The 21,266-nt window shown below is 41.8% G+C and overlaps 1 protein-coding gene across 1 annotated transcript in view; it reads right to left on the bottom strand.

Moving 5' to 3' along the window:
- Positions 1 to 21,266, bottom strand: part of cabin1 (calcineurin binding protein 1) — a gene marked incomplete at its 5' end in the record, with an annotated part of 41,391 nt that overhangs the window by 16,507 nt on the left and 3,618 nt on the right. Inside the window, 27 exons of the mRNA XM_083902408.1 lie at positions 5,768 to 5,881; positions 7,360 to 7,760; positions 8,157 to 8,336; positions 9,048 to 9,113; positions 11,266 to 11,477; positions 11,567 to 11,727; positions 11,842 to 11,931; positions 12,487 to 12,657; positions 12,876 to 13,137; positions 13,219 to 13,364; positions 14,151 to 14,357; positions 14,984 to 15,145; positions 15,519 to 15,634; positions 15,730 to 15,883; positions 15,972 to 16,211; positions 16,340 to 16,528; positions 16,669 to 16,806; positions 16,922 to 17,109; positions 17,294 to 17,360; positions 17,949 to 18,166; positions 18,255 to 18,388; positions 18,471 to 18,648; positions 18,758 to 19,065; positions 20,000 to 20,149; positions 20,262 to 20,391; positions 20,487 to 20,667; positions 20,777 to 20,911. Coding sequence (XP_083758534.1) covers positions 5,768 to 5,881; positions 7,360 to 7,760; positions 8,157 to 8,336; positions 9,048 to 9,113; positions 11,266 to 11,477; positions 11,567 to 11,727; positions 11,842 to 11,931; positions 12,487 to 12,657; positions 12,876 to 13,137; positions 13,219 to 13,364; positions 14,151 to 14,357; positions 14,984 to 15,145; positions 15,519 to 15,634; positions 15,730 to 15,883; positions 15,972 to 16,211; positions 16,340 to 16,528; positions 16,669 to 16,806; positions 16,922 to 17,109; positions 17,294 to 17,360; positions 17,949 to 18,166; positions 18,255 to 18,388; positions 18,471 to 18,648; positions 18,758 to 19,065; positions 20,000 to 20,149; positions 20,262 to 20,391; positions 20,487 to 20,667; positions 20,777 to 20,911 — 4,698 coding nt within the window. The remainder of the gene's footprint in view (positions 1 to 5,767; positions 5,882 to 7,359; positions 7,761 to 8,156; positions 8,337 to 9,047; positions 9,114 to 11,265; positions 11,478 to 11,566; positions 11,728 to 11,841; positions 11,932 to 12,486; positions 12,658 to 12,875; positions 13,138 to 13,218; positions 13,365 to 14,150; positions 14,358 to 14,983; positions 15,146 to 15,518; positions 15,635 to 15,729; positions 15,884 to 15,971; positions 16,212 to 16,339; positions 16,529 to 16,668; positions 16,807 to 16,921; positions 17,110 to 17,293; positions 17,361 to 17,948; positions 18,167 to 18,254; positions 18,389 to 18,470; positions 18,649 to 18,757; positions 19,066 to 19,999; positions 20,150 to 20,261; positions 20,392 to 20,486; positions 20,668 to 20,776; positions 20,912 to 21,266) is intronic.

The following is a 21,266-nucleotide window of genomic DNA, read 5'->3' as shown; positions in this document are numbered from 1 at the left end:
GGAGACTCACCATCACCAAAGAAGGCTACTCCACAGCAACTGTGCTAGTATTCTTGTGGACACTTCCCTGCTGGTGGCAGCAGCACCAGCAGCCCAAGCAGCGCCTCCACCCTGAAAGAGGATCACGCTCTGAGAGCAAAGGGTGGGCTGCATTTGGCGGCTCGGGCAGCGAGAGTAGCAAGGGAGGAAAGGAGGGAATCACAACTGCACACAGCAGGACAGAAATAGAAGAAGCAGCAGAAGAACAGAACGACAGCTGCCTTGGGAAGAGGAAGAACGGCACTGGAGTTCGAGCCTGTAAGCTCAGTATGCCACTGATGGACAAACCGACGTGTTCTTCTCCTGCTTTCAAACACTGCCATCTCAAAACAAAAACACCCACACACTATCTCCGCTCTCTCTCCTGACCCCAGCTTGCCTGAGTTCTCCCCTCCTCCTCTGCTTTCTCTCCCACTATACACAACACACCAGCCCAACCCTCTTAGGCTTCTGCCAGCCAATCGGAGGCAAGCGGAGAAACTCCCGCCCATTAGTGCACACCCACACAATACACACACACAAACAGAAGTGTGAGAGAGAGTAATGAGGAAACCGAACAAATGCAACAGAGAGAGGAGATGAGCCGGGCGAATAAAAGCCAGGGGGAGGGGTAAAGCGTGATCACCTTGAAGACTGAGCAACAGGAAAAGTACATGAGCAAGAATTGGCTGAAAAAATTAACTCCGAGCAAGTCGATGTAGTGGGGTGCATCACGGTGAAGTAAGGAAATAACCATAACAACTCAGACAGGTTTGTACAAATAGTCTCCAATAATGACATAAAATGAGCAAAAGAAGAGTCAACAAAAAGGATTGTGTTTTCCCTTAGTTGTCAGAAAACTGATCTCTTCCAACTCCAGTCATGTCTGTTCCACTGGTCAACACTAAAAACACAATGAGAAAACACACCTCGTCTTTCCTGCTTCCTGTTGTGTGCGTAAGGGAAATTAAAAAAAAAAAAAACAGCTGAAAAATGTCAGGCCCGACCAAACACAGAGCAGGTAACAAGAAACACACTTGCCGCCAAGGTTACACTCCTCCAACATGCAAATCAAACTATCAACGTTTACTAAATATATTCATTGGACCAACACACCTCCCTTTAGAAAAAAAAAGAAAACATGGTTCTACTGAGTGTAGCTCCACCCACAGCAAACTGCACAGCTGAACACATGTGTTTCACAGTCATATTTTAAACTGAGGGAAGTATGCAAATCGAACAGTTCGCCAGAGGACCAGCTTATAACTTAAAAAAACAAGATGCCGAGGCATACGAATGAAGCAAACCTGCATTCAAGCAGTCAAACCGAGCATGAAAGCCTGTTCTAAACAGACCACATCGTTTAAAAACAGGTTCCATGCAAAGTTAAGACAGTTAAGTTGGACTTAAATGCATCAATAAAGACAACTACAGTATTTTCCACAAAGCTTTTCAGAGAGCGGACGCTTTAGTGGGTGGCAGAATATGAAAGCAAGAGTAATGGGGGTGGATTTGGTCTCACAAAGCCTGTGCCTGAGTGGATACATGGGAACTCCTCACCTTCACACAACACTAGTTTTGAACTGCTGCATGATCTGATTTAATGGCAACATTATAACTAATCATATTCATTCTTGACATTCAGTTACAAGGGGATAATTGTGATAATTAGAGCTGCACAATATACCAAATATATCAAATGTGTTTGTCTGCAGGGTCTATGCTACATCAGCTTTAAAGTTTCAGAGAAATAGATTCAATTGATTTAAAAAAAATACACAGCCAAGAAGCCCATCATGCAGTTTGTAAGTAATTACTGCATGAGGGTGCAGTGAGCACAGTTTGGACATTATATCCATTTTGAATCCATCAGAAAAATAAGACAATGCTGTTTACCTAAAAAATCACAAGGTGCCTCACGATACGATACATGGTCCATGACACCAATAAAGTCACGATACAACTACAAATCTGTGGTAATCAATATATTTGTGATGTAGCGATACATCACGATATACGTCTAACTGAAGAAAACAAAGACTGTCAAACACTGGACTTTCTATATTTATATTTATAACATAGAGAACAAAGTGTATAAAGTCTATGTATTGAACATGGATGGAGCATCTCTTAACGTAGCTTTCTCCGCCATTATCCTGCTGTATCCCTATTTTTCACTATAGATGAGAAAGTAAGCAACACATCTGCAGACTCAACTATTAGCTGAGTGAAGTGGAAAAGGCATTAGAGATGGGCAGCACAAAAAGGGATCAACCTTGCATGACTAATAGTAAGTGTAATACTAAATAATGTTATCATATTTGTGTGTGCAGGTGGGCAGGTGGGGAATATCCAAACATATAATAATGTCACGTAATATTGGTCTGAACTTGATTTCTGGAAAAAGTGACAGTCCGACTATGCGGGATTTATTTTCCACATCAGAACAAAACTACAACAACTACAGAGTCAAATTAGGAAATCATGTCTATAAGAAAACAAGGAAAGATATCAGCATTTATCTGACTGTAAGTATCAGCCACAGTTAATCTACATTACTTAAATGAGACACTGCATGACTATTATCAGTTTACGGCTGGTCCTACTGAAAAGTAGTTGTTCCAACAACCACGCTAATAAATTACATAATAGTTATGCCACATATTCCTTCATCTTGATTGTATTTTAACAGCAGTATATAGGTTGCTTAATTTAGGTCCTAGTTAAAGTAATGCAGCCAAAGCAAGACAGAAAAAGTAGGGCATCACGACCTAGATTAAGGGACACACTGTTCACCAACAGGCTCTATGAGGTGCACACTCAGCCAACAGTCAAGTCTCCTTGACATCAAGCGCCATGCATTGTGCTGTATGTCTGAAGTCATTGACAATGTGCTAATTAGCAGAAAATCATATGTACAAATTCTGTCAATAAAGAGACTCAATACATGTATAATTACACACACAGTTCATACAAATGAAGTTACAAAAAAAACCATATATATATATAGTGTTAGTCTGACTAAATTGATACAAAATACATGTTACTGAAACTGTACTAAATCAAACCCTAGCAGATAAAGCAGTTGGGTCAAATCACTATTGCATGTATACGTCCACCTGGACCCAAACTGGCTTGTGCATGCTCCACAGTTACCATCCCTGAGTTTTGACCCCGGAAATAATAGAATATAGAAGCCAGCGGTTACAGAGAAAAAGAAAACAATGGTGAGAAAACATGGCAAAATCCAGATCAGACTGACAAATACATCAAATTAGTGCTCTGTCAGTTTAAAGAATTAAATATTTTAAACGGATGGTAAATAGGATTTATTTTGGTCTGTGATGTAAATGGTCAATGCGAAAATGCCCAATACCAACAAGCTGAAAGTGGGTATATTGCCACCCAGTGTAACTGATGTGGCCACACATTAGTCCAATTAAATGGTGTAGTTGGGTTTTAAATGAGCACGGAAAGTACTGAGTGAGTGATTGTTCATGTTCAAATGCAATTATTGGCTTGAGAGTAAAGTTGGGGTCATGACCTGACAGCATGAAGGTTTAAATAATAATGAATTGGATGCACGATATTGGACTTTTTGCCTATATGCCAATATATTGGGATTGCTTGGGACTCCACTGAAGGGGCACTAGTACAGAAGTCAAGGAGGTAGCAGCTTTTGCAGCCTACTATTTTAGTCATTAGTCCTATCAGCGGATCTTGGCATGTTTGCCCATATCCAATAATACATCATAAAGCCAATAACTGCAGACACCAATATTGTGCATCCCTAGTTACTCTCTGTTCTATCATTCGGTATCTACCCCAATCTCATCTCTACTCCAAATTCAAGTCTAGGAAAACAGGCATGTTCAAATATTTTTTAAAAAGGTTTGATTTGTCCTATGGTGGAGAACAGTAAAGCTCCAACAGTTGGTATGGCAGGGTGGCAGGTTTGCCTCCAGAAGGGGCTCAGTGAGAACCCAGTGGGAGCCAGAGCGCTGCAGAGTTCTCCTCCAGCTCAGACCTGGCCCACCTCACTTCTACAGTCTGTTACAGGGAAGCCTGCTGGAGCTAGCTTTTGACTCTACTGCCTTTTTGACCATCAACATATGTTCCCTGACAAATGATACGACTTTCCGATTTGGTCTGACAATCAGCTTGTGCTTTGGTTTAGCCAATTCTGCCCTCGTTGAAAAAACATTATGCCAAAATGCAAGTGGAAAAAGGGAAATAAACCGACATGCAAAAGCTCACAGATGCAGAGTGTGATTTATTCCTCTGGAGAGGCAGATAATTCAACAATCTCACACTGTATGATTTAAATTATTGCAGCACGTACATCTCGTGATCCATATTCAAGACTGAATGTTGTGAATAATGTGTGGAAAGGTGTAAACCTAACGTAGTACACTTACAGTGAGCGTACAAACCGATGATTAGTCACTAATATGTGGACACTTTTCAGGGCCTCACAGCTTATATAAAGCTAAACTTTAAGATACAGAACACAACATAACAGTCCATCAACTCAAAACCTTCAACTAGAAATTATTCAATATCTGTTTTCTGATAGGCAGCAAGAGGTGGTCAACCAACGACTTAATTGTGGACACACACACTTACCCAGATAATCGCTATGTTTCTGTCATGTCTGCCCTGACACCAGAGTACAAAAAACATAAGCATTGTCAAGGAGACGTAGTTGAGAAAAAGCAGAGGGTGAAAAAGGTCAGAAGAACAACTGGGAACTAGTTTTGTGATCAGGGGGGTGGAGCTTATGAAAACCCAGTGAGTGGAGGGGTTTGCTGTTCAGTTCAAAATCCTTAATTACCGTCTCTCGGGCCCACGGTTGGGTGCAGTGGTTAGCGCTCTCGCCTTTGCAGCAACAAGACCCGGGTTCCCTGGGTTTGAGCCCCAGTTGGAACAAGGGCCTTTCTGCAAGGAGTGTGCATGTTCTCCCCGTGTGCGCGGGTTTTCTCCGACTTCCTCCCACAGTCCAAAAAACATGCAGATTTGGGGATTAGGTGAATTGGTCACTCTAAATTGACCGTAGGTGTGTGAGTGAATGGTTGTTTGTCTCTAAGTGTGGCCCTGCGATGGACTGGTGAGCTGTCCAGGGTGTATCGCGTATCGCCCTATATCAGCTGAGATAGGCACAGCACCCCCCGCGACCCTCCAGTGGAGGATAAAGAGCACTTGAAAAATAGCTGAATGTTGAGTTAAAATATTACCCGTTTGGAATTGCCTCTCTCTTATACAGTGGAACCCACTCTCTGAACTGCCCTGCGAGCTAAAAAGTTAAGGCCTTCAGTCAGAGTACAGATTTAGTTGTGAGGCTTTTAACAAAGCCCTGGGGAGGAGCAGAAGGGTGCTCTCTCAGATCACTTGATTTGCATTATGCTGAAATGTTATGACATCACTGACCAACAACACCAAAAACACCTACCTACTGATCCTTAAAAGTACTGTATCATGATTACAATTGAAAGAGTTAAAAATGAAGCATTCCTTCTAGAATATATGGAGGGAATTTTATTATGTCCGTTCCTGAATTTTCATGACCGTGCCATTTCTTTCACTCAATAAAACTGTAACAGAGGCCTTAAATTTCAGTAGTTATTATAATGTAATGCCAATAAACCCAAGGATGACAGGTGTCATTAAAATGTATGAAGCAAAAATATGGTGACATAATGATTTATGGAGAGCAGAAAAAGCGCCGTGGGTATAATGAACTCTGACTTACATTGAACAGGTTTGTCTTGTTTCTTTCACAGAAAAGTCCTTGTGCTGGCATGTGCTTCAGCTGTTGCCATGGGACACTGCTTCCTAGCAACACATCTCGGGCCCACTGTAGGTTCTGTGTCAGAAATAAATAAATAATTGAAGAAAAACCCCACATACATTTGTGCGTACATTTTTTTTATACAAAACAGAATGACTAATGGAAAAACCAAGGGGACATCCCTCCTCAATCTAAATAGATTGACAGTAAAGATAAACTAACAGCTCTGTGTTGGCTTATGGGCAGTATTTAATTTCTGCAAAACAGGAAGAGAAAATAATGCTCATTTTCAATCAGGAAAATGCAGAGCTCTCCTCACAGCACGATGACTCACAAATCCTTACTAGTGCTCACTCTTGAAAGATTCAGCAAGCTAACACCACTTGATTTTATCTTCACCAGGATTCCCAACAGCCTATCGCATGAGATTCCCGGCTCCTTCCACCTTCCATGATTGGTGTGGGAATGAAAAATGTCCAGTCATTGTGAGTGGGGTATTTATTCTAAAGAATAAAGTGGAAACTCAGGTTGTATGGAAGCACATTAAATGGCCCCGTCATCAAATCCCTAGCAGAATGCATTTGCTTAAATGCTGAAAGGCTGCTGGAAACACCACTGGAGGGTAAAACTTGAGAAACAATAGCAGCTGTGTAAGCCTCTAGAACATTTATTTCACTGAGTTTCAAGATGCTCATCATTCTGAAATTTAAGCCAGTGAACTCTAAGAGAAAATAACAGACAAATCTTTGCATGGGCCATTTTCCTCTGAGTTAAAGTGGAGACAAATGCTGGATTTTAAAGGTTGACAGAAGGACGCTACCACAGTTAAGCTCAACACACCCTCCCTGTGCCAAACTGGCGTAGAGAGAGCACTGCGCTACCACCCACACATACCTCTGCCCACTGAGCCTTATAGCCAACACAGGCTGTTTCAGAAACTCGTGTATCACTGCAGAGCACAGAGTTCTCCATGAGTGCCGGCTGTCTTGTCAGACGGCCAGAAATGACTTACTACTTTCTTACAATTTCGTCACATCACTGTCCCATTTCATAACCTCCTAACCTTTGAGCGGATAAAATATTTGATTCACTGAGGATCTGGATCTAAGGCTGACTTAACAATAACTCTCACAGCCCCCCTTGACTCCGAGTTTTCAAAATGATAATCATTTAGTTAGTGTTTTACTGGTATTTATTACTGGGTTTCCCAAAAATAAACAGCAACAAGTTTTTTGGGTTTTTTTTAACAATGAAGATGACAAATAATTAAAAAATAAACATTCTCAGACCTCACAGGTAAGAAACTTCAAGAGAAATTTATAAAAAAGGCCCTGATATGCTTGTCACTAAAATACAAAGACTCATGTGCCTTCCTGAGTAGGGAAGGGATTGTAGGGATGTTTTCGGACTCATCCTCTGTAAAAGTCACCATTAATGGCGGACAGCAGCAGATACTGATTGTAGAAGTTTGGCTTGGGTTTAATGGATGGCTTGACCTCCGAAATGCCACGAGAAAAAAGATTAAAACTATCAGTTAACAGGGGCAGACTGACCTGATGTATCTTGCTGTTGGTGTAGAAGTAGGCTAGTCGATAGAGACTCTTGTAGTGCTGAGGGAAGCGGCTGAGGCAAAGGAAGAGCGCACGGACACACATTTCCACCAGCATCTGCCTCTGGTCAGCACGTTCTGTGGGCAGGGCCTTGGGTACCTCAATCACCTCAGGGGGGGGCTCTGGCTTCCTCTTTCCTTCACTCGCCGGGGTCTGAGGTGTGGCCTGTTGAGAGGAGGCTGGCTTTGGAGGAGTGACTGGGACTGCAAGAGGATTAGCACCAGGTTCCCCTGAGACCTTGGGGGCTGAAGCCTCAGAAAGAGTCACCACCACAGCTTCCACTACTTCTAGTTCCTGGATAAGCCTCTCTTCGCCCTGGATGCCAGTATGCTCGCTATGTGATGCTGGAATTAGATACAAATTGAATGGGGTTGAAAGAGACGGCAATAAACATAACTTCTAAAAGTGAAACTACTGTAACTGGAGCTTGCACATGACGTGGTACACATAAGACCTAAGGAAAGAGTAGTACTGATCAATGAGGAGGTGGTGGTGCAAATGATGTCAGTTTTAAGCTCAGACAGATCATGAGAAAGAACTGAAATGAAGGTTTGTTTACTTTTGTTCCACTATGACACTTTGTTATTGACAGAATCAATTGTTATCTCTGTGAACATAAGTCACATTTAAAAAAATATTGCATTTGGACTCTGTGTTAGTGTTCGATCAAGACACCGATTTACTGCGTATGTCACTCCAGCCAGAATAAGGACTGTTCTACTACTAGCAGCTGTATGTACCTGTGTTCTCAGACGTGTGCTGCCCGTCCTTCACAGGAGTTGTACTTTCTGATGATATTGAGCTAACTTTACCAGAGGTGGGTTTGTGGCTGCTGTCTTGTGAGCTGGTGGGATCTGTGAAGGCGTCCTGAGTGGAGTTGGAGTCAGAGAGCATCACCACCTCGCTGTCCTGACTCCGCTCTGCCAAAACAAAGGACAACTTGGTGAAGCCGCCAATGTCATGGGCAAAAAAAGATATCACCAACACTGGAATTTAGGATATCAATGAATAAACACACACACAGATTACACATGACATTACAATAAAACGTAAAAAACATATTAAACTTCGGGATAACTTCTGTTTATCCAGTAAGTTGAGATTCCAGTTAAGTTACTGGGTAAATGCTAACCAGTTATTCAGGATGCGTAACTTCATACAGTATTCTGCGTCAGCCTTTTCTTTTTAAGGTGGTGACTTGTTTTTAAATGCCAAAACTCATGTTGTGTCTATGGTGGTTGGGTGGAGGAGGTGATACAATAGGTCATGAGCCACACATGAATACATTATGACTCTGTGTTATGAAGGAAAAGTGATTTGTTTTTGTATGCGGTCCAAATTGCCAACAATCTTTTGAATTGCCGTGTTACGCAGCATCAGCAGAAATAAATGGTCCTTGACAGGGAATTAAGAATTATAAAATAATGAGGACAAGGACATGGTTTTCTTTACAGAGAATAAAATAAAACACACACTTTTCAAAAAAAATCACAATCATGAGTTCACAGCAAAGTAACAACGGTGCTGGAAGATTTGTGTTAACTGTGTATTCAGTGCTTCCTATTAGAATACACAACCTTTGGATTAAAACATAGCCTCTTAAAGAGTCTGGTGGGTTTGAAGTTCAGTACCATTCAGGGAAGCCAGCCACATTGAAGACCTGGGCAGGCAGTAATCATGGTCAAACTCTGGTGAGGCTGTTGGAGATATGGGGAGCTGGTTTTAAAATATAATCAAGCACAACTGCACCTCCAAACGTATTCAAAAAATTTGCAATTGTCTTTAAAAAAATTATTGACTACTCTTGACAGAGGAATTAAGATTTATTGCCACTCCCTTAAAACTGCAGAACCTGATTGAGACAGACAATTATTTCTGTGAGAACATGATCATCTAAAGACTGAAAAGTAAGACTATACTGATATGATGTTCACTGAATAAAACAACAAGCTGCTTTTTCAGCAATGTGGCGCGTGAGACACACTGGCTACAGGTGTCCTGCCCAATGACTGATATTCTGTTGTGCTTTAAACACAGCAACAACTAGCAGGAAATCTATGATAACAGTCAAGAATAAATATCTCTATACATTTTCCCTCCTAACAAATACATGAAAAATGCATGTCTGAATCCGGTCCTGCAGTCTTGCCACCCTGATGTGCTTTAAGCAAGATTCAAGCCAGAGAGAGATTAGACACCAACAAGCAAATATGTGCATGGGGATTTTTCTTATTGCACTTGTACGCCAATAACAGGCAGCCACATTCCTCCTGACTTGACATTTTCTCACTAATTGCTCATAATTGGAAATTATGTTCAATTAGTGAAAAGTAGCAAACACAATTCAGGCGAGTTTTTGGTATATCTCCAGGGAGTTTGACTTTTTGTCAAATTAAGCCCACACCAGTCAAATAAAATGCGACCACATGATACACCAGACAATTTAGTGGATTGTGATTAAGGGCTGACTTTGTCCAGTCGTGAAGACATTCACCCCCTGTTAGAACTACATGCATATAAATGGCAAAGCAGGTGGTAAAAGCAAGCAGGCAAAGAGGTAGCAGGCAGGTAGGTAGGTAAGGTAGGGAGGAGTCTGGAAAGGGTGACAAAACTGGCAACATGGGCAATATGGCTGCGTTATTTGCACATTCAAGCTAAACATAAAAAAATGGGGTGTGTGAACAGAAGTCACTGTTTTTGACGTATGGAAACAACAGCCAGGACTGGTTTCTCTAAAAAGTGTGACGGCTATGTGAGGACAGTTATAACGGTCTTGAGCTCAAAGTAAAACAAAGACAGTTATGGCTGCAACACTGCAAAAACAATAGCTCACATAGAAAGAAAAAAAGAGAATACATCATTGTCTGGTGGTTTGTCAGACACAGATATTTTGTCAAATTATGAACTCAAACCTGTTCAAAACATACACATCCTACATGTGTCATAAAAGCTGCTTACAGATGAAACTACTTAGATCTCTTCCCCTGCAATTGTTGCTAAATTACGGACCAACTTTACTCTATATTAACGGAAAGAACTGAATAACAATTACTTCAAACCTCTAATTTGTGAGATCTGGGTCTGGGTTGTGTGTGATGCCTATGGTAGAATTTTATGAATTTGCCGTGTGTGTATGTGTGGCTTTACTCTGTCTTGTGTGTGTTGTTTTCTTTTACACCATACTCCAGGGTCTCTTGCAAGAAATCTGGATCTAAATAAATTACCTACTTAATTTAAGGTTGTAACAAGATGCTGGCTGATAAACAACAAATGGTTGTTATTATTGGAAAAACACTCCTGGATAGCACCTGGGATCCCTGAAATTATGTTAAACACTCACTGTAGCAACTGTACGTTCATCAAGAATTTGCTCTATTTTGGCCTGGTGCTAATCAACAACAGCTGATTAAAGCTAGAAATAAAACACACAAGCCAAACATATTGCACACACGTCCCCATGAGGTTATAAGGAATAAAAACATTAAGTGCAACATATAAGGAGCGGGAGAGGCAAGATGATTGGTAAGGAAAGGAAATAAGATCAGCAACAAAGCAGCAACAAGAAATGGATGTTAATAGAGCGCGCGCGCACACGCACACACAGGGCTCAGTGCACACAGCAAAACTTACATTTCTACTCAGGCATAGCACGTTAGTCAAATAATCAGTAGCCATATTGCCCATTTCACCACATCCCAATCACCCAGTGCACGGGGATCATTGGAACTAAACGGAAGCCATTAAGCATGGTGATTAGCATTTGGAACACTCCCCAGTGGGCTTTCTGTCCCAGTGCAAATAGATCAAAGAGCCCAACCCCAGAGACAGTGTCTAGGACTGGGACTGTACCATCAGCCTGCTGCTCCTCATGCCGCTGCTCCTGCCACTGCTGGCGTCGAAGTGTTTTGCGCTTGGCATAATCGTGGTCAAACGGCGTAGCCACATAAGTAGGGCATGCCAGACCTGGGGTGGTAACTGATGGAAGAGAGGAGCTGAGGATGTTCCCTATGCAGACTGACGCACAATTAAAGTCTTCATCCATCATGGAGGAGGGTTTATCCCTGCAACGAATCAAGAACATTTTGAATATGAATGCTTGGCCGCAAAGTGAAATGTTTCATAACTCTTTTTTTTTTTTTTCAAAACTTACTTTTCACTGGACCTTGGCATGCTTGGCATACTCTTCTCTTCCCCCCTCGCAAACGGTCCTGTAGCTGCCTCCACGAGCATAGTGAACAAAACCTCATGATCCAGATCAGGCTTCAAAGCCTCTAGAAGCTTTAGGATGGTGGCACTCAAACGGAAATGTAACTAGAAGAAAGAAAGAAGTTAGAGACAGGAGTTTAATGGTCCATAGGTGTGTGGATAATGGCACTTATCTTGCTAAACAAACAAAGTGAGAATCTTGCACTAGTTGTGTTTTACCTCCAGGGCCTCCATGGCCAAATCAGGGGGATTATGGTAATGAATTTTCCGGGGGTATCTGGCAGCTTCTTCGTGCAGATAGTGTGCTGCCTATAATTACAAAGAGAGTGGGATGAGGAGTACGGGGCATATATGCCGACATCAAGGATCCTACGTTCACACTGACTGAGGATCCCCCTCACTCTCTACTGACCTCCATGACACCGTGTTTCGTATGAGCTCATCCGCCTCCACTGATTAAATCAGAACAGATGAGCTATGATTCATTTATAGGGGGAAAAAAAAAGGCACTGAACTTTTTTCTGTAGATTATGGAACAGCTCCAGGTAGTGCAATCATCTGCAACCAATCCGATTACTCCAATTCATCCAGTGAAAGATAGATGGTCTAGTCTTATCAAGGAAAGTTCAGATAACTAAGAAGCATAGTGTTCAAAAAGCACATGAACTCAATTTTAATCAAGACGTCAACTATTAGGAAACTGACTCATTGGAAAGTCACCATGGGTATATCGTTGCATAATATGTTATATTGTATTTCAAGTGTGTAGTAAATCACCTGTTAAAACTTTATAACAGCATTTGTGGTCAGATTTTACCTGCGACCAGAGCAAACAGGACACCTGAACTCTCTGCCATTGTTTACCTTTTTGTAAAGCTGCATATATTCCACCGGAGGCTGTTTGCGTTTCTCTGCGATTTTCCCAAGCATATAGTGAATAAGCCACTCTTCTTCATCACTGTCACCCTCACAACGAGACGCACCCTGGAAACACTGGGACGCCGTCTCCAACATGGAGTCTCTCCTTTCTTCCATCTGAAACAATACACACAGTGGAGCCCTCATGAGTAATTTAGCTCACGGCAAACTGATTAATTGAGTCAACAACACATTTGCATGCGTTACAAGCTTAAGTGACAGAACGTGACATTTGTTTAGCTCACATGGAAACTGGAACATAAAAAAGCCAATTTCATGTAAACTGATGGAGAATATAGACAGGATAATTGTACTTGTGTTAAAATGTCTGTCACCTGTTTAACCACTTCTGGGGGGAGCTCACGGCGCCACTGCTTCAACTGCCGTGAAGCAAAGGAATGCAGAGAATACGATATGGTCCCGTACTCGATCCACAGAGACAGGTTGGAGACGTCAATCTCCAAGGCCCTCTTGAAACAGTTCAGTACAGCCTGGGAGTGCTTCCATATCGGAACGTCACTTTTCAGCTCGTTGGAATTGAGTTTGTCCTGTATACGGCTGGCCCTCGCTAAAGCCATGCCAGCCCAGGAGTCAAACCTGAGGAGAGACACGAGCATCAAGTAACACACTGCACTGCTACACAACATAAATTAAGTTAACGAATGTGGACTGATTTACCTGTTGGGACACACACAGATGTCATGCATGTAGAACTTGACGGCTTTGGACTGCTCTTTGTTCTTGAAGTGGTAATCAGCCAGCAGGTAGTAGATCTCATCAATGATTGGAGGTGCAGGAGAACTGCCCTCAGGAAGGCACGGGGCCTTAACAATAAAAATAAAAATTAAACTTTTATTTAATAGCCAACAAACCAGCAAATGAGGTTAGGCATCAAACAAGATGAGAAATCATAACATTTGATAACATTAGTGTTAGAGATGGAACAATACCCCTTTATTGTCTGATACCGATATCTCAAACTCAATATTAGTCAGATACAGTAATTTTAGACCATTTATGAACTATGAAGATATTAACAACACATTTGTGCCGAGGAGTCATTTCAAAGACAAATATTGTTTGCCTAAAAATAACAGGGAAAAAAAACAGCCCAAACATGACTGTGCTAGAACGCTGTATGTGCATAGCGAAGCATGCAATATTGAAATTTGCATCTGTCCGATATCTGATCCAGTGATTTTGACCAGTATTGGACCGATACCGATTCCCATCCCTAATGAGTGTACATCTGCCAACCATTCAAATTCACATCCATGTCCAGACTCATATAAAATGACTTCAAAAAGAAGGTGTTAGTACAGGTACTACTTTCATCCTAACAAGCGGACACATATTTCCAAAAAACATGTTTTGACACAGCGACACGAACATTCTTTGGCCACCGAATTCAATTCATTTAATCCTTAACTCCACATGAACATGTGCCAAATAAAAAAAAATGTTGGCCAAACCCAGATGGACTTAAGAGAAACCCAAGCACATAACGCCTCAAGCCGTTACTCTTTGCCAACGCAGAGGCAGAGAAAGAACATGGAATTAAATAAGCCGTTTAGCATGTCTGAGTCATCGGTGAGGCCCCAGTGACTGACCTTTTCTGACATGCCCTCAATGTAGGCTGCCACTTCATCCATGGTGAGCACAGGAGTGTCACTCGAGGGGGCAATGCCAGCAAACCTCCTCAGCAGATTGGCCAACTCTGCAGACACCGTGCTCGTCTTATAGCTGTCAAACTCAGGCAGCGACTTTGGTTTGAAATACTGGAACATGAAGAGAGCATCACTCCACAGCAGCTCGACCTGCAAAAACACAGTCATTCCACAGGAAACATGAGTGTTGTAGTACACTGTGTTGCGAGTGCAGCGGCGCCAGAACAAATTAGTGGTAACAAGGTCTCCTGAGGATTTTCCCCTTGCACCGTGGCGTTACATAATAACTCTGAAATCTAAATTCCACTCATCTAAGCGCATATGCACGCAGTACGTGTATGACTCCCACCTGCTGGATGGACACAAGCGTTACAGTTATATAAAAGACCAACAGCTGTAGGCACATGGCTTCACAGTACTATGAGTTGTTATCAGAGATTTTTTTTATACCAGTACAAATACTACATTAAAGAGAGTTAGGTGATGCTAAACCGTGTTTCAAGCTATTAATGGATAAAGTAGATGCATTGTGAAGTTGAATATGGGTTCACATGGGTTTCTATGAAACGTCATCCTGATCTTTTTGTTTTAATTCCAATGACATATTGGTTAGAATTATGCCAAGCAAACAGCCTTGATTAACCTTATTAACCTTTGTACTGTAAGACTAAATTATTCGATTTCTAATTGGCAGAGTCACTTCGAGTTCATGTAACAAATTATAATAAATGAAAGGAACGACAAGAGAGAGTTTTAGAAGCACTTGAGCATTTGACCTGTGGAGATGAGTGGTCCTCGAGGTAGCGGGCCTTGCTTTTCTTACTGGGGTAGCCATACAGACAGTAGAAGCACTGCTCCAGTGCCATTTCCAGCTCCTCTTTGTAGGGATGAGAGTCGGTACTGGAAAAGGCTGCAAACTCCTTTTCCAAAACTCGAACCTACACGAAAAATATAAAAATTAAGTTCTGTAAGTTCTGTAATTAATTTCCTCTCACTTGAAAAATTAATTCATGTCACGTCTACTGCTTCACATCTTCTATTTAAGACTGTAGTGGCCCACAGAATTTTAATTTGCACTACCACAGTCTCATAATGAAACAAAAATAAACATTACACTTCTTATAGAAGCAAGTGTTTTGCCTGTGTTGAATACAGGAATGGACAATGCAAACATGCAGGCCCAACTACACCAGAGAGTTCATTAATTCTGTGAGAAACACCATGAATTCACAATATATAGGACAACTAAAATATATCTAAAACGTATGCATTGGTCATTTAGCCACTGCGAAGAGAAGTATACGAACTTACAAAGAACTTGGGGAGTGCGCCGCCTGAGCTGCAGCACATGGAGCGACGGCCAAGATACTCGTGGGCTGTGTTCAGAAGCATCAGAGAAGAAGGCAGCATGGGAGTGTCTGAGTCATCTGAAAGTGAGGCATTATAGGGTCACTCACTGCAACAGCTACGCTGGCATAAATGCCAAAGGGAAAACAGAAGGCATGAATACAAGTCAACAAACCTTCATCGTCCCCAACAGACATATGCTGTCGAAGCATACAGTCAAAAGCAGCCTCCTCATGTTTGATAATGCGATAAAGCGTAATCCACGGCAGCACCGAGAAGAAATAAGGCTCCTTTGGATCGTCAGAAACCGACATGCTGAGATCGATCAGCTGCAAACACACAACATTTATTTTCCACATAGGTTTGTCAGTGTCATGCAATAGTTCATACATCAGTTGCCTCTAGCCCTCTCCTCACCTGAATTAGGTTGTTCGCCAGTCGAGCCATACTTGAAAAGTGCGGGACATTGCTTAGAAGTTTTGAGTCTTTGGTGAAGCAGACCTCGATGCCGTCCAGCAATGTTCCAATGGTGCTGACCCACTCCTCCTTACTGGGAGGAGAGCTGTTTGAAGAGTTGAGTTGCTGCAGGGCTTCATTCAGTGCCAGCTCACTGCACTCCACACACTGCTGATGGTCCTCTAGCCTCAACAGTGAATTCTAGGACAGATCATTAAAATTCAGGGAACAAGAAATCTCTACACTCGCACATTAAATGAGTAAATGTAAATGTAATACATTTTAAAAAGATACATTGGCTCAATCAGTATAAGTAAGACATATCTAACCTGAAGAAGCATTAGCTGAGCAGGCCGCTCTGGTGTTGAGCTCACAAACTCCAGGGGTTTAGTCCTGCTGCCATAATTAAGAGTGGGCTGCAGCAGACGCACAACAGACTCAAAGTCTGCAGATTCAAAGAGTCGCTGGATCTCCTCCAGAGACTGACAACGCTCCAGAGACTTCAACCTCTTATTGATCTGTTAGTGGGGACGGAGAAAACCCAAAATGAGACACAGGCTCAACATACACTCAGAATAGGGACTTGCTAATAGTTCATTTTTAAAAAATATATCATATCATAGAGCAATGGTAGTATTTATCTGTTGGTTGTTCTGACCTCCTCCACAGAGATCACTGCATCTGTTCGTAGGTTCGGCAGATTGATGGTGTAACATTTGCCTTCAGGTGACTTTGGTTTGCTCTGCAACAGACCTGTGCAGACATCATAGCTCTCCAGTGCCAAATCCATGTCACCCTGACAAAAGACAACAAAGACAAACGTTCAAGTCACACCGAGTGGTAAGATCTCAGGAAATAAAAAGGTTCACAAAAAAGAAAATAAAAATGGGAAAGGAAAAAAGACATCCTACCTGTAGGGCTAAGAATCGTGCTTTTAGCCAGTAGACACGCACCATTACATCCAGCCAGTCATCCTCAAAAAGGTCTCTTTGGGATGAACCCAGGGCCAGGAGTAATATATCACCCTGAAAGTTCTGCCCAGGGAATTCTGAGTCAGCTGCATCATTGCCAAGTCCAATGCTGCTTCTTCTTGGAGACACTAAACAACCCAAGTGTAAACATGCGTGACCTTTTATTATTGAACAAATCATTGTCTTTGCAACCGCATTACAACTGCTGTAATTACAGTGCACCTTTGAATTAATAATATAACAGTAACATGTTGAAAATTAACACATTGCCTCCATGAGCCAATCTTTTTCACTTAGATCTCTGATACTTACCATTCTTTTTGAGTAACCATTGCTCCAACTGCAGCTCCATACAGGCCAGACTCATTGCCAACATTTCCTGTACAAGTAGCAGATGAGCGGAAGATTTAACCTTTAACAAGTTTTCATGGATGTGCAAGACCAGCCTAAATTAGTCTAAAAGTATCAGAATTATCTGGAACAACATTGGAGTTATAATTTACAACATACAGAAAAACAGTTAATGGTACATTTCCAAAAACATATGCCAAAAGGCAGAAGCACATATAATAAATACATTTTAAAGCTAGAAACCCAGTGTCAATGCACTCAGGTGGTGATATTTATCAATACCAAAAATGTAATAATCTATTAGTAAGGCCATAACTACACATAACCTTCTTGACGGCAGTAATTAAACATTCATACAAAAATGTTTTTAAATGAAAATAAAACCCATATTAGCAATTAATATTGTGTTCAGAAATCAATAGTCTGAGTTGATTTAAGGCTATTTTGACCCAAAAAGGCAGGAATTCTTAGTCATGTCTCGAAGATCCAAGGGTCATCTGTGGCTCATCTGTACACAGTAAGTAATTTTTTACTGTCCAGGAAGTACATGTATGATGGGAAATCTATCTTAAACCATTAATATTTAACAAATAAATAAAGCTGCTATCTTATTTACCCTGATGTGCTGGTTGCTGCAGTCCCGAAGCAACGGGTTAGGAAGGCCACTGCTGTGCTTTCTCCAGGTCTGATGGACCTCCAGCACCACAGCAGTCAGCCCCCGGGGCCACTCCTTCATGAACTTCAGACCCACCGCTTTCAGGTAGCGCATCATCAGGTCCAGTATGCCACCATTAGTTATATTATTGAGCAGGAAAGTGTGCACATCCTGTTGCTCTGCAGATGAGAACACTTACTTTTTCAGCACAACAGGAACAGCAACATAGCACACACTGTACTGTAAATGAATAACCACGGTACGTACCAGACTCCATGTATTCAATTGAGTCTGCAGGCAAGAAACTCCCATGGAGAGGCAGTAAGTCCTCTTTCCCATCACACTGTGCCTCAAGATTACTCAGACTCTCATCATCATTGTCAGGATCAAACTTCCTGAGCCTAAGACATAACAGTAAAACAGCAATTAAAGCTAAATTACAACGTTAAAATTAAACTATTCTTTAGGTTTAATGTAAACTACCTGGAAGGTAGATATTTATAAAGCAGTTCCTGAAAATCAATCTTCTCCTCCTTCTTGCATTTTGTGTTCCGCACTCGTGCTGAACGTCGCTTGGCTGTCTCTCCACTGTCTTCTATGCAACGTTTCCTTTTCGGGGCTTTCTTCACTTTATCTGTCAGTGAAATGTCCATTGTTGTAGCTTTGAAAGAACATGTGAAATAATAAAGTTTAAAAAGTCATCATACAGCAGAAAAACGGCTTTTGAAAAGCAAGCAAATGAGAACTTCCTTTAAATGAACTCAACTCACCAACAGGGGGAGCAGAAGTGGTGATCTCCACAGTGGTCTGACTGGTGATGATCTGATGTTGCATGCCGGGCTGAGTCAAAATGACTGGCTCAGAGAGAACAACTGGCGGCAGGGATGAGCTGGGACTGCTGCTCAGCGTGGTTATCGGACCCACACTAACAGGACTGCTGGGTTGAGGGAGATTCTGGAGGAAGTTTGGGTCCGAGTACTCTGACAAGTCAATCCTGTGGCCAAGACTTGGGCGTGGTGGCTCACATGTGGTCTGATGTCTATACATTGCAAGAATGCACTCACCAACATGCTTCCATCTAAGAAAATAACACAATTGATTTATACCAGCTCAAACTGCAGAACAGAAACATATTACGGACAAGACAAAAAAAAGTGGTGAGCAAGCTGCATCAGAAGGTTACACTGGAATCAATGCATCAACCCCTGACCACTCCTCAAAACACATAAACAAACACTCCTTGACAACAGCATCTCGTTAGCTGCTCCTCTTAGCGCAACTAGCTGTGAACCCTGCATTACTTTCACTAACTCTCATGCTCTCAGGTACATCAGCTTACATTCAAATGAGATATTTCCGGCCACTATCCTCGGGCCGGGCCGGGTCGGGCCCTTGATCAAGCATTTGTGTTTTTTATCCCTTGTCGTGTTCGTGTGGTATGTTATAGCACGTCGTATTGTGTGAAGGTGTAAAAACCTGCAGCCGTGAACGCATCATTTAAAAACCAGGAAGTGTATCCTCATTAGCAACATATGCGTTCATGGAAGCGGACCTCAGCGCCTCTGTTATTGTTGTATATTAGACTGTGGCAGCAGGTACAACAAGCTCCCGCTGTCAGGAGGACGTGTATGTACGTGTACGGCTCACGCATTAAAAAATTGTCGGGCCTATCTGCAATTTATCCGGCTCGGGCTTATAATTACAGTTAATGTCTCAGGTGGGGCTTGATATTTTGGGCCCGATTTACGCTCTAGTGTAAATACACCTGAGACGCAGTGACGACGGATTGTTATCCGATCTACCAAACCACTTCAGGAGGTGGTCAGAGATGCATTGTGACCACATTCAACAGAAGTATAAATGCAATCAAGCTTTGCGTGCAAATTAATACACATTAATACAAACACAGTATGCTCAAATTGTTTGTCATGTTTTAATTAGAGTGAAAAACTAATTTAAATAAATAGTAAAAACCAAAACATTTGACAGAAGCATAAGAGCTCAGCACTCACGAGAGGCGGCGGATGGGTTTAACCAGGACCAGGTCAGGTTTTGGTTCACAGTGAGAAAGAGCCCTTCTGCGTTTCCGTATGTCCAAGGCCTCCTCTATGATAGATTTGCGCTCCTCTTCCTCCACGTCCACATAGTGAATAGACATATCACTGCAAACAACCCACATAACAACAACAAAGATTTGTCAGAGGTGTGAAAGTATGGACCTGCAGCTAGAAGACAGTAAACAGAGAGAAAGAATGAAAAGTGGGCTAGCTTCACCATTTCATGAACATCTGCATCGTGTCCCTCTTCAGACACGGCTGCTCATCAAAGATTTTCTCCTTCAGCACCAGACCTTTAGTGTAACAATGGTCCTTCTCTAGGGCTTTAGCAATGTAGTACAAACAGCCTAGAAAAATGTACACGGGACACAGTTAACTTAGCTCCCACACTGGTAACAACAGCGGACGCAGAGCAAAAAGCTCCTGATGACAAACAACATACATGTGTAGTCGCTGAGCGTGTAAAGAATTGTTATGAGGTTGTCCAGGCAGGGCCAGTGATCTGGATTACAATGCAATCCCTCCTCAAAGGCATGTCGGGCCAGAGGAATGCGCAGCAGTCGCACAGCCAACTGACCAATTTTGTACCACATGTTCACATCAGTGGAATCCAACATAACAGCCTGACAGAAGAAAAAAAAAAAAAAAAAAGCAGAACGTGAGAAAACCCACCACCATAGTTATAATTTAGTGATAATTAAATATTAACATGGTACTGCTTTGTTGTTTTACCTCCAAATAAAACTCCATCGCAGTCTCCAGATCATCCCGTGATGCAGCCATACTGGCCAGGTTTTTAAAAGTAGAGTATTTCAACATCAGCCCAGGATGCTTGAGGACCACTTTCTGATCATCCGACGGCATGGCCTAAAACATTAAAAGACATTAAAAACACATCAAACTGGACACTGTGGGCACCAGTGTGTAATGCAGATTCACCTTAGGAGTCTCTGTGACTAGGGAGGTTTTAAGCTTTTCCTCATCTAAATTTGACTTTTAAATTGAGGCGTGCGAACTTCAATTTGATCTTTAGTGAGCGAACTTTGGTGCAGCATTGTAAAACAGAACTTTAAGTCAATACTAATTAACCAAACAAGTGATTTAACATGTGTATAATTAATAATAATTAATAATAAACACCAGTTCCTGCAATAAATGCACATTCAAAAGTGTTAATGAGCATTTTTTTTAATGACAATTGTTTTCTTGAGTTGTCTGTCAA

The sequence above is a fragment of the Microchirus variegatus genome, assembly GCF_963457635.1.
Source record: "Microchirus variegatus genome assembly, chromosome: 16".
Taxonomy (NCBI): Eukaryota; Metazoa; Chordata; class Actinopteri; order Pleuronectiformes; family Soleidae; genus Microchirus; species Microchirus variegatus.
This window is presented reverse-complemented; position numbering and strand designations above follow the sequence as displayed.